General features: G+C 47.0%; 1 protein-coding gene across 1 annotated transcript; it reads right to left on the bottom strand.

Annotated features, from left to right (window-relative positions):
- Positions 1 to 1,570: 1,570 nt before the first annotated feature.
- On the bottom strand, positions 1,571 to 12,454 carry net1 (neuroepithelial cell transforming 1). The gene is made up of 9 exons (XM_072453321.1): positions 12,266 to 12,454; positions 8,010 to 8,117; positions 7,449 to 7,613; positions 6,491 to 6,553; positions 5,978 to 6,151; positions 4,687 to 4,944; positions 3,928 to 4,098; positions 3,141 to 3,327; positions 1,571 to 2,796 (listed from the first exon to the last, which is right to left on the bottom strand). Exons 1-9 carry the CDS (start codon positions 12,356 to 12,358, stop codon positions 2,390 to 2,392), a joined length of 1,626 nt encoding a protein of 541 aa, XP_072309422.1. The 5' UTR covers positions 12,359 to 12,454; the 3' UTR covers positions 1,571 to 2,389.
- Positions 12,455 to 13,252: the final 798 nt, after the last annotated feature.

Raw genomic sequence — 13,252 nt, 5'->3', positions numbered from 1 at the left:
ACACAGAGCGCGGTCAGAGGTCGTGGGACGCCGCAACAATTCAGTCATAAATATTTAGTTTAGTCAAGTGTGACAGCGCGACCCACTGCTTCTTCAACCGTATTTAACATAATGTCCCCTGTTGTCATTTCGATGGGACAATACTCTTCCTTGTCCACGCCACAGACGTCGTTCTTGCAGAGCCGTTCACACACACAAAGACCATCTGCATTTCCTCAGCCCGACCTAGCGCCAAAGCGACATGTGTATATTTGGTCTCGATCCCAGTAAATCTTCGTTTGTGAAGCTGGCCGTGTTCTTTCGCTGATCCTAAAATAGCCGGGGGGGGGGGCTCTGGGTTTTACAAATGTCGCTCTCGGGGTTTTCGCTTCGAGATGATAAGCGCAATTTAAAAGGGGCAGGGAGAAAGGTCCGCCCCTCGTCTCTACGGAGATGCCATCGCCTTGTCTAGAATGTTCCAGGGCGTGGCATTAAACCATTTACGGGTGATTTGTTGCTGAATGATTTGTAATATTCCGTGTGAGTTGGTGAAAAGTGACATAAAGACAGCTTCAGACCAGGAGTTTCAATGGATCTAACATGCTAACAGCGATGCTAACAGCGATGCTAACAAATATGCTAACAGCGATGCTAACAGAAATGCTAACAGCGATGCTAACAGGGATTCTAACAGGAATGCTAACAGCGATGCTAACAGGGATTCTAACAGGGATGCTAACAGGGATTCTAACAGGGACTCTAACAGATATGCTAACAGAAATGCTAACAGCGATGCTAACAGGGATTCTAACAGGGATGCTAACAAGGATGCTAACAGCGATGCTAACAGCGATGCTAACAGCGATGCTAACAGAGATGCTAACAGGGATGCTAACAGTGATGCTAATAGAGATGCTAACAGGGATGCTAACAGCGATGCTAACAGCAATGCTAACAGGGATGCTGACAGCGATGCCAACAGGGATGCTAACAGAGATGCTAACAGAGATGCTAACAAGGATGCTAACAGCGATGCTAACAGGGATGCTACCAGGGATGCTAACAGCAATGCTAATAGAGATGATAACAGGGATGCTAACAGAGATGCTAACAGGATGCTAACAGCAATGCTAACAGGGATGCTAACAGGGAGTCGGTGAACATTGACATAAAGACAGCTTCAGACCAGGAGTTTCAATGCGATCTTACATCTTTATTGCTTTTAGTCACACACATTCCAACCGTTTTCTTTAGTTCCATCAACACTTTCTTTTTTTCCTCCCAAATCCTTTTCAAAACCTGCTCTCTTCTCTACTTACAAACGCCTTCACTTCAACTCTTCCGATTTCTGCAAAACAGACATTTTCACACTTTCATTTCACTTTTAATCTTTTCCGACTTTTCTCTAAATCTCCGTCTCAAAACTACTTTCTTACACTACTTACTACTACTTACTTAAACTTGCTTTTCCGGTAAAACTAAAGTCGCTCCTGACTAAAATAACACGATGCAGATAATTCTTGATTGTTTGGCTCAGATTGTACAGAGAATTTCAAAGTTTTCAAACCAAAACTTGATTTATAAAAAAACAAAACCCAAATCTAGTTTAAAGTTTGCGTGATTTTTGTCAATAACAATACATTTGTCATAAAGGAATGTATAAAAATAAGACCTTGCTTTCTAGATAAACTGTCTCCTCATTGGTTGGCGCGAGATTGTTTGGGTCAAAATGCTTAAATGTGATTGGTTGTTTTAGCAAAGTGGACGGAGCGATCCAAAAATCAATCTAAATAAATTGAACGTCGTGTTGAATTTGCTCAAACCACTCGAATAAAAAATATTAAAAATCACCACAAATATTAGCTTTAGCATGGTTGACATTCAATGGGGCAAAGCTAGTGCAAGGTTTAGCCCATGTTGCTACGATAAAATGCTAACGGGAAGCGCAGTTTTTGAACACATTTTTGCATAGTTTTGACATTGACGGTATAAAAACACTCGCCACAAGCCGACCAATCACATTTGAGCGGTTCCTCGTCGCCACCGTTTCATCGTCTCGTCTTCCTTTCTGAACGCTTGACAGTGCTGCTACAAAAATACTACACTTTTTCATACAAAAGCCTGTTATTCTTCCACAAATAACTAAAATAACGTTTAAATATAAAGGAGTAAACAACGTGATTCGAACGTGGCGCTTCCCGATTGTCCACGCTTTTTCCCCTTTTCAGGCCACAGTCTCTTTCGGGAGCGGTCGCGTCCAAAATGGGGGGTACGTAATAATAAAAATAATAATAATAGTAGCTGCCGAGTAGTGGACAGTAACACGAAACACTGTAAAATAATACGCACATAAATAGTCCTGGATTTTTGCCGTGTATTTACAAAATGTCCCGAAAAAAAAGGTCCCGACTCAAACCATCGTCTCTTTCCGTTTCCCCAAAGAATAGATGGATTTCTTGTCCTTTTTGCTTTTGGCGAGTGCGGCGGCGGCGGAGCACGAGGGCAGCGACCGCCGCGGGGGCTGCGGCGTGAGGCTGCCGGAGCACGGCGAGCTCGGGGCCGACCGCGAGGCCCGCGGCCGCTCGTTCTCGTCCTCCTCCTCCATGTGGACGATGGCGGAGACAGAGGACGGTCGGCGGCGGAGCGAGGACGAGGAGGCGGCGCCGGGCGAAGCGGGGGGCGGCGGCCGGACGCTGGCGATGGCCGATCGGAGCCAGTTGAGCCACTGCTGTTTGTGGAAGACGTCGTTGACCTGGAGCGTGTGGGACGAGTGCGTCTGGGCCGGGTCCTGGGAGCGCACTCGGAAGATGTTCTTTGCTGGAAAGATAAAGAAGACGCGACACGATTAGTGACGTCGTTCAGTGACTTTGCAGTTCAATATTTGACCCGGCAAACATCGGAATTTGAGTGCGACGAGGTCTAAACTGGGACTAACTGTGACGACTAAACCGGGATTGTACTGGACCATAGAGGTACCAGAACCAGGACTAAAACCAGGGCTACGTACTATGTATCTACTTCGTATGCACACGATTTGGTAAACACAAAGCCAAGACTAAACCAGGAACAAAATGGCCAAACACAGAATTAACCCTTGACTTACAATTAAAAATCAGGGACAGTAAAACCAAACCGGTTCTAAAACAGGCTTGAACTCTCACCTTTGTCTGCGTTACTGAAGGCCCCTCTGAAGGAGCCGCCCATCCTGACGTCTCCGTCCTGGAGGTCCTCTAAGACCAGGTCCAGGACCGGGATTGGCTGCCGGTAGACCTGGAAGCACTGGCGCTCGTTTCTGCTCACGGGCCGAGTCAGAACCAGGACCTCTGTGAACAGGAACACGTGCAACTTCTGCAGAAACGGAGGAGAAACATTCAGATTACAAACGGATCCATGGCGGTTTCATGAACGTTACGGACGTGGAACAGCTAGCAAGCATTTTGAGACGAGGTATTTTGTTTTTGGGTTTTTAAACGTGACGAAGCATCGAGCTAGCTAAAGTTGCTAAAATGCTAATTGAGGTCATTTTATGCACTAATATCTGAAGAATTTGAATAAACTGTCAAGGCTTTTGGTAAATGCTAACAACATGTGTTTTCGTCGGCTAACGTTGAAGCCAACATCGTCTGATGCGTCTCCACATTGTTCCGCTTTTTGAGACGAGATATTCCAGAATTAATCACTGAAGTCACTTTTTGAATGTGGCCAAGCATCGAGCTAGCTCAAGCTGCTAACATGCTAATTGAGATAACCATAACAAGGCTACTAGCTAAGATCATTTCATGCACTAATATTTGAAGAATTTCAACAAACTGTCAAAGCTTTTGGTGATTTCTATGTGTTTTCGTCGGCTAACGCTGAAGCTAATATTGTCTGATGCGTCTCCTCGTCGTTCCGCTTTTCACACAAATCTGCAGCTCGAGCGACACCCGCCCGGCGCTTTCTGCTCACCGTTCCACTCTTGCTGCGCAGCTCGCCGTGGCACAGCAGACTTTTGCACTGCTCGATCCTCGGGTCTCTCTGGCGCTCGTCTAAATACTCCAGCTTGTCCACGTAGTAGCGACACTCGGACTCGCCCTTCTTCAGGTCGATGTCGGCCAGCACGTCTTGTATTACACTTATCTGCGAGAAAATGGGAAATTTGGGTCAATTTCTAGCTCAAGTCCAACCAATTTTTTTGTGCAAGATCTGTTTTATTTCTAACGCACATTCTACAGTATAGCAAGACTTTTATCACTTTCATTTGTAATTATTGGAGCAGTTAGATAAGTACAAGAGACTTTTTAAATACATTTCTAGCCAGATAAAGGTTGAAATATGGCGACTGAAGTCTTCAGTCTCTCTGAAGGTAAAGATTATTTAGTGTGTCATTGAGGGAAATCTGAAATAGTTTAACATTTTGATTGTATAATGCCACTGTCTTTGTTATAAAAGCACTTTTCTTTGTTTTGCAGAGTCCGTTTGGTCCAGATAATGATTAGTAGTGGTAGTAATAGTAGTTGCAGTAGCAGTAGCAGTGGTAGCAGTAGTAATAGTAGTAGCGGTAGTAGAAGTGGTAGTAGTAGTAATAGTAGCAATAGCAGTAATAGTAGTGGTCATAGCAGTAGCGGTAATAGTAGCAGTAGCAGTAGTAGTAGCGGTAGTAGCAGTAGCAGTAATAGTTGTGGTCATAGCAGTAGCGGTAATAGTAGCAGTAGCGCTAGTACTCACAGCTCGCTCCAGGCTGGCCGTGTCGGGATGCTCTGGCGCCGTGTGCCTCAGGATCTGCTTCAGGAGCAGCGGGTACTTGACGAGGCGAGAGCGCGGGATGTCCAGGAAACTCCACAGGTCGAGCTTCCGGCTGAAGGGCGACTCAAGGCAGCGCTGCAGAAAGTCCTGCACCCGCGGGTCCTGCTTCCTCTGGTCCAGCAGCGCTTTGGCGGCCAGCTGGTTACTGCAGTAGTCTCTGTACGCGTTCAGCCGGGGCAGCTGCGGGGCGAGAGCCAAGACGGTCAAGGTTTGTGGAAAGAAGGACTTTGATTTGTCTTTGGCCTGTTCCACCAGGTGAGCGGGAAGTGCACAGTATTTTGATTATACATGCGTTCGCACATCCGGGAACTTGCACGGTAGCAACCGAGTCCGCCATTTTGAAAGGGGCACAACAGCACGTCTACTACATTCGATATCCAGGATGTATGAGGCCAAAATGCCAAAAACCTGCGTTCTGTAAGGTCATTGTTCTGTAAGGTTATTGTTCTGTAAGGTCATTGTTCTGTAAGGTTATTGTTCTGTAAGGTCATTGTTCTGTAAGGTTATTGTTCTGTAAGGTCATTGTCCTGTAAGGTCATTGTTCTGTAAGGTCATTGTTCTGTAAGGTCTGAGCTCTGTCGTGTGCCTTAGTTTAACGTTCTCGTCTGAAGAATCAAAGTATTCGTAGCTCGTTATGCCGTAGGAAAGGAAGCAGACGTGGTGGTGGCTGGTGTGTCGCCTGCCCCTTTCAAAATGGCCGCTATGGGGAAGTCCCGGATGTATGACGTCACCGCCAACGCATGTATACTTTAGTAATTTAAAGGACTCGATAAATTACTGTTAATTGATTTAATAAATAATAACTGAAAAATAGGTTAGAATTTAGTATTATTTTATAGTCGAAATACCAAATCGTTAAAGGTTCTTTATAGTAATTTTAGTATTTCTATTGTACATTGAGACTTTTTAAATACATTTTTAACCAAATAAAGGTTGAAGTTTGTTGACTGACGGCTTGAATATTGAATAATTAAGTGTCTTATCGCTGGAAATAACACATTTGAAAAGTTTTGAACTGTCATTTTCTGATTTTTAGAAAGCGCTAAAGAACTGCTGCTTTATCTTTTAACAGAACGTCAGCCTGAACATCAAAATAATGTCAAGGCGAGATTCTAACGGGTTAAATTGCATCAGTTTTCGTTGACTTTGAAACCCTTTAACACAGTTTGTCGCCCGTTCGTCTTGTCATAAAAGAGTTCGGTCGGGCGCGTACCCAGCTGACCACGATCTGCCCGATCTGCCCCACGGTGCCGTCCGCCGCAGTGGCCTTGGACAGCTGCCGCAGGAGGTCTTCGTGGAGCGGGATAAACGTGTCCAGGTTGCCAAAGATGTGCGTCAGCTCCTCCTCGGACATGATGGACAGCTTCAGCATCGGGTCGTGATACGCCTGCAGGGACGAAGCAGGGAAGGGGTTCACAGGCTGCACTTCGACTCGCTCGACGTTCGGCGGAAAAATCAACGTTTTAATCAGAAATACGCGTTCCTAGAATGAGCTAAAACATACACATCTGGAATGGTAAAGGTTTGAATAAAGTTGGGTATTTTTAGCTTGCGAAATGTACTAAAAATAACCAACAAAAAGCTGGAAGGTTATGGCAGGCTGCAGTCTCTTTTACAGTCGCTGGCTTGGATCGCCTGGTTCTTTTGCCAAAGTCTCGACTCAGTGTTTGCTTAATACGGTCCGGGCTTTCTGTCGCCCCAGAGGAGATTTGAAAAGCAAACCGACCTTTCGTGCGAGCTGCAGATCCTCAATCAGATCGTGTTCTCCGCGAGACAGCTCGAAGATGGCCTGCAGAGGAGGAGGGAGGACAGGGCGTTTTTAGCAACCGGCATACATCAACCAAGACTTTCAAAACGCTGCTAGCAACAAGCCATGAATCTATAAAGAGGGTTTTTTTTAACGAGGCAAAGACTTGAGCCAACAGTTAGCTTCTCTCCTGGATAATAACGTTTTTATGGGGATTTGACACTGATGACTGATGGTGAAATGAGGTTTAGACCTTTACAACTCTCCATTTATTCATTAAAAAGGAAATTCAGGTTGTGGAAAAATGTAATGTAATGAAAACATTGGTTTCTTTCTCCTGCCAGTGCCAAGAGGGAGAATAAAAAGCACAGGGCCTAAAATCAAACCCTGAGGCCAACCGCATGAAATTAGGCTTTAAAGCAGCACCGAACTTGCTTGAAAAAAGAGGTTAGAATTGGGTCTAAAACTAATGCAAAATGTTGACTTCAGCACAAAGACATGTTTCAACTGTTTTTAAAGGAAGAAACTACAGCCCAAATAGAAGAGGATTGGAAAAGTCTGTCTCCTGGATAGTGAAACATGTGCAGTGTGAAGAGGGATTGTGCAATACTTGAGAGGTGAAAGAAGTATAAAAGTTTAAAAATAGCTGGATTAGATCATGTCTGGCAGAAACAGATTTAAAGACATGTTCTTGTGCCAAATTCATCAATATCCTTAAGATTTTCCCATAATCTGATTTAGACTTGATTCAATTCCCAAATAAACTTAAGCAACCTCCCAAAAATAACACATGTTTGATACTTCTGGCCTCTGCGGGTGGTACGGTCATCCTTAGCGTACTGTGGGACACCGATTCGTTCAGATTTGAGCGTCAGACACGTCATTTTGCGATAGTTTCCCCTCTTTTTGTTCCCTGACATCAGATTTTGAGTCTCACCTCCTGCCTCTTGATCTCCTTGGTGGACAGCGTTTCCTTCCGATGGAGGTCCAGCGTTTCGGACCAAAGGCAGCTGTTCCGGCGCTTGGGCGGCGTGGGAGCCGTGGCCTTCGAGCAGGTTTTGTGGGGCACCGCCGGCGTCTTCCCATCGCCCCGAAATGAGGCCTGAAGAGCAGACGAGGGAACAAAGAAGATCGAGTTTAGTTTGAAGAAGATACGAGACGAAGCTGAGCAAGGCCGTGTTTTCTCTGGTCCCGGTTCGGTTCCGAGTCGAGTTCAGGTTCTAGAGCACTGACTTTAGAGCCCATAGTGCTTCATTCCAAGTGATTATATATAAAGATTGACAAATAGTTTGATGATGACAAACGTTTCTGGCATCAGGCCAAAGACGACTACGATGACGAGGTAATAAGAGACGCCCGGGAACGATTTCAATGTAACGTTTTTGAAGGAAGGACGTCTTCACAACCGATTCAACGACTGAAAACGTATCAATGATTCAGACGCTGCAAAGTACTTTAAAGTACTATCAGTGGAGTTCAATATTAGCGGCGTTCTTACCTGGATGGTTTGGCCGAACCGCCGGACGGCCCCATTCTTGACCGGAGAAATGAGGTTAGCGAGCGACGTCACCCTGCCGAGCTGTTTGACGCGCTTGTTACTGGGTTCCTGTGGACAAACCAGACGAGGGGAGACGGGTGAGACGGGTCGGACGGGTCAGTCGCGCTTGGACACTTTGAGAAGGCAATTCGATGGGAACATTTCGGTCGGTTTGTTTGGATTCACTTTTTGAGACAATATTAAGCTCCAACGTTCACGGAAACACGAATAACCTGCATTTTCGTGTCCCTAAAGTCTGGCTAAGCTTAGTCTAAACCGGCTCAAAAACACAAGAACAAGTCATCAGAATTCAGTTATTTCCACATTAATATTACACTCACTGATATCGAACTGCACGATAAAACTGCAACTAATGAATATTTTAGTCATTAATATTATCAACCAAATAAAAGATTGAAATGTGTCGACATCGAGGGAATTTACAGATAAAGTGCAGCAGGATTCATCGCCGTCGTCTCTTGTAACGCGAGTGTTCTGGACGGCCGCAGACAGCGAGGCGCACTGACCCCCACATCACAACAGCTGCTGGATCTGTGGCCTGGTCCCGGTCTGTGTGTGGGACGGGGGGGGGGGGGGGGGGGGGGGGGGGGGAATGCCAGGAATGTCTGTTCTCTCAGCTGTTCCTCTGCTAATGTGAACACGAGCGAGCGAACAGGCGCCGCAACAGCTCCCGAAGCCGGCCGCCGGATTCGTCACGTGCTTTTCGAAACCTACGGCGAGTTTGTCCCGAGCAAACGCGACAGGGGGAATGTCCCAAGTATTCACGACAGGAGGAACGTCCCAAGTGTTCGCGACAGGGAGAACGTCCCAAGTGTTCACGACAGGAGGAACGTGCCAAGTGTTCACGACAGGAGGAACGTCCCAAGTGTTCACGACAGGAGGAACGTCCCAAGTGTTCGCGACAGGGAGAACGTCCCAAGTGTTCACGACAGGAGGAACGTCCCAAGTGTTCACGACAGGGGGAACGTCCCAAGTGTTCACGACAGGAGGAACGTCCCAAGTGTTCACGACAGGAGGAACGTCCCAAGTGTTCACGACAGGAGGAACGTCCCAAGTGTTCACGACAGGGGGAACGTCCCAAGTGTTCACGACAGGGGGAACGTCCCAAGTGTTCACGACAGGGGGAACGTCCCAAGTGTTCACGACAGGAGGAACGTCCCAAGTGTTCACGACAGGAGGAACGTCCCAAGTGTTCACGACAGGGGGAACGTCCCAAGTGTTCACGACCCAAATGTTCTCGACCAGAGGAATGAGCTGCAAAGTGTGACATGGACTGTAAATGCAGTGGGATTTGCAGTTGTTTTTAAAACGTTTTTCACTCTGAAACACTATTTTAATGCAGTTTATTGTGTTCTCTTAAGCACTTTGAACTACTTTGTGTTCAAACTGCGCTCTCGTCTTGCCTTACGACGTTATTAGCTCTTTAAAATCGTTGTTTTGCAGGAAATGTTCCATGTTAATCTGTGTATGTTGATGTAGCCGAGCTTACAATAGATTTGATTGTCTGACCGCTTTGTGAACAAGAATGTGAGAAACGTTTGGACTCTCTGGACTTGAATTGAGTTTCAGGAAAACAAAATGGCAACGTAAACAAACTCTAACAAGGCTGGAAGGTAAAACGACTGAATATTTTTGTTCTTCGCATGCTTTTTTTGTGCTCGTTCGGGTTCAGACTCTGATGAAACGTGAGCCGCGTCTTAGAATGCCGCGATGTGTTGTCGAATCTCGCGGTCCGAGCATTTCTTTCCGTTGTGTTGGACCTGCTGTTCGGCGCAGAGGCTGTACTCGCTCGTCGGTTTGTAGCGGCCATAAAGCAGTAATGGGGCCGCTCTTTAGCCCCCATCAGCCCGGGGGCCCCCTCTGTGTTTACTCTGCGCCGCATTAGTGGGGGGAACGGTACGTTTGAGGCCGTGACTTGTCGGGGCAGGTTTCCTTTGAGCTTTGAGCCTCGCGTGAGAATGGACTCCACCTGGGTTAGGTATCCCCCCCCCCCCCCCCCCCCCACCGCCCCGCCCGCCTCCTTCCCTTCCACCTCCTCCCCCCTCCACCCCACCCCCCCGTCTTCAGCCTCGAACCTTTGAGAAACGAGAGCGCCTGGCGAAGCGCCAACAACAACGAAAGGAAAAAAATCAAAGGTAATGATTTCAGCTGCAGCGCAAAGACGCCTGGGAAACGGCTCGTGAAGTTCTGACGGTCACACGGCGACGCAAGGTGACGACTGTAAAAACCTGTTCGATCGAGAGACGGGGGCGAGCGTCAAAATCGCAAGGAACTCCATCTGACCAGAAATGAGCTGTTTTTACAATAAAACGTGGAAAAAGGCAGATTTTATTCATGATTTTTTTTATTTAGTGACTGGTTTTCTCTCTGTTGAGCTGTTATTTTGGTCAAACGCTGTAAAAATATCAACTTTCTCTAATACAAGTGGAAATAATGAGTCAAAAAGGATATTCAAATCCTGCAAAAACATAGATATTGCAGTAATTAAAGGCCAAATCGTATATTGCACTAATTTTCAACATAAGAAAAAGTTCCAGAGTGCAGCTTTAAGTGTTTAATGTAATGTTTGAAACTGAATTAGTCTCTCAATCTTGAACTGAAACTGCAAGAGGTTAAAAACTCAGAATTTGGAGCACATTTGCTTAAAAATTCCTTGATAAATATTGAAATTGTGGATGAGATTGAGTTTTGGGCCTGTAGATTGTAAGAAAAAGCTCAAAACATATCATTGTCGTTCTTTTTTAAACTGTAAAACGTGTCGGTCAAAAGGTTGTTATGCCCGTTTGGAAAGCTGCAGTTCATTTCAGGCTTTGAAGTCGACATCTGGCAGTGATTTGCACGCGGGCCGTCCGCTCTCTGCGCTCGAGTATCGCTTCGCTCGGTGAAATCCAGCCCATAATCCTACATTTCCTCTCGACCCAGACCAAAGAGGTTTTTTTTTTCTTTCTTTCTGTTTTCTCTCAGCTTCAGCAGAATCCACAGAGAACAGTCGCTCTTTCAGGCCTCGCAGACACAACAGCTGCTCCGCACATCACCCCAAAAAACCAGACGCTCGAGCGCGACGGGGCCCTCCGCTGGCAGAACGAGGTACAGACATTCCACCGCGCCGCTCGGCAGAGACAATAAAACCTGGATTTGCAGCCGCCGTTTCCCCAAAGTCAATATTGGAAAGGTTTCGCGCCGCAACGAACGGGTCGAAGGGAAAACGAGAGAACGATCTGAGAGGTGCTATTCTTGGACAGAGCGTCGGAAAAGTCGAGCGCGAGCCAAGAAGCCAGAACGATCCGAGCTTTTTTTACAACCCGCGAGTTTCTGATCACGTCCAAGGTTTCGACCCGGCGAGTGTCTAGACTCCGATAATCGTTCAACTCTGAGGTAATCGTGCAACTCTGAGGTAATCGTGCAACTCTGAGGCGAGACCCTGAAAAACCCTGGACCGTGCAGGGGTCAAAGAGTCAAACAGCCTGTGACTCTGTGAACGCTTCTCAAATTCACTTCTTCTTCTGCAGCTTTTACTCTCGCTCAAAACCACTGCCGGGAACCGCGCTTCCCAAAGAGAAGTGCAAATACGGAACCGAGACGTTTTTGCAGATGCGAATTGCGGCCGAGCTCTGGAGACGGACGCATTTCGTTAACTCAAATGCTAACGCCGGGGCCAGACTTTGTTGACTCGACCGTCGCTCCCTGCGGCTCTCCTCTCCGGGAGTTCAACCTCGCGACCTTTGCATGTTCGGAAAGGCCAGGAAACCGAGAATACGCAAAAGCCTTCTCAGATTAGCCGGGGGGAAATGGGCCGCTGAATGTAATCTGAAGGTACAGTTCTGAAGTTACTCTCTATCTTTAAGTCCAAAAGGTTAAACCTGATAACGCCAGCGAGGGTTTGGCTGTGATTGCTTCAGTGAAACTCGTGCATGACTTCATCGAGTTAAGCATTGACAGAAAAGGGAGCAACTTCCAAAACAACCTGGAACTTTGCTACAAACAATGTTATAAATTGACCAAAAAATCTCTCACGACAAGCGCTTTTCCCGAGCAGCAAATGAACCCAAACTTTGCCCGAGAAATAGTCGAATATGGCCAAAAATACAGTTATAAATTGCTCGTCAAGTCTCTGGCGTCGAGCCGTTATCTGAACCACAAACTCACAAACTTTTGCAGGAGAAACGGAGTAAAAACTGTCCAGAAGCGAGTCTCACCTCGAGCTCTTTGCCCGCCTGGTTCTGGCAGTCGATCACTTGCAACGTCCGCTTGATCGGCACCAACGTTCCAAGTTCATCGTAAGCCACCATTGCTTTACGTCCAATATCCGTGTAATGGCGTCGACGTTTCCTCGAGTAATCCACGACGAAGTGAGTGAAACCCTGACCCCGGCGCCTCACCCTGACCCCGAACCTGTTCTGCTGACTCTGGCTTACGTTTGTCTGCCTGTGGAGAGCAGCGGGAGGGATTTATAGAGAAGGGGAGGGAGGGGCGGGGCCAGACAGAGGAGAGGAGGAGTCAGACAGACCCGAAACGGCCCACGTGGAGTAAGAGGGAGAGGGAGAGAGGGAGGGAAACAGAGGGAGAACAAGGAGGAGGGGTGGAGGTAAACACACTGTAGATGTTCATTTTACACGCCATTGTTTTATGCAGCACTTTATTTTGACACTTTTAAAGAAGCTTAATTAAATATGATTTTAATGTGAAAGACAATCGAATATATGTCCAGGGAGGGGGGAGGAGGGAAGAGGGGGAGAGAGAGGGAGAAGAGAGAGAAGAGGGAGAGAGAGGGAGAAGAGGGAGAGAGAGAGAGAGAAAGAAGAGGGAGAGAGAGGGAGAAGAGGGAGAGAGAAGAGGGAGAGAGAGAAGAGGGAGAGAGAGAGAGAGAAAGAAGAGGGAGAGAGAGGGAGAAGAGGGAGAGAGAAGAGGGAGAGAGAGAAGAGGGAGAGAGAGAGAAGAGGGAGAGAGAGAGAGAAGAGGGAGAGAGAGAGAGAGAAAGAAGAGGGAGAGAGAGAAGAGGGAGAGAGAGAGGAGGGAGAGAGAGAGAGAAGAGGGAGAGAGAGAGAGAGAAAGAAGAGGGAGAGAGAGAAGAGGGAGAGAGAGAGGAGGGAGAGAGAGAGAGAAGAGGGAGAGAGAGAGAGAGAAAGAAGAGGGAGAGAGAGAGAGAAGAGGGAGAGAGAGAGAGAAGAGGGAGAGAGAGAGAG

This window comes from Eucyclogobius newberryi, unplaced genomic scaffold, assembly GCF_026437365.1.
Source record: "Eucyclogobius newberryi isolate DKJ021-1_F unplaced genomic scaffold, fEucNew1.0.hap1 SCAF_2, whole genome shotgun sequence".
In the NCBI taxonomy this organism is placed as follows: domain Eukaryota; kingdom Metazoa; phylum Chordata; class Actinopteri; order Gobiiformes; family Gobiidae; genus Eucyclogobius; species Eucyclogobius newberryi.
This window is presented reverse-complemented; position numbering and strand designations above follow the sequence as displayed.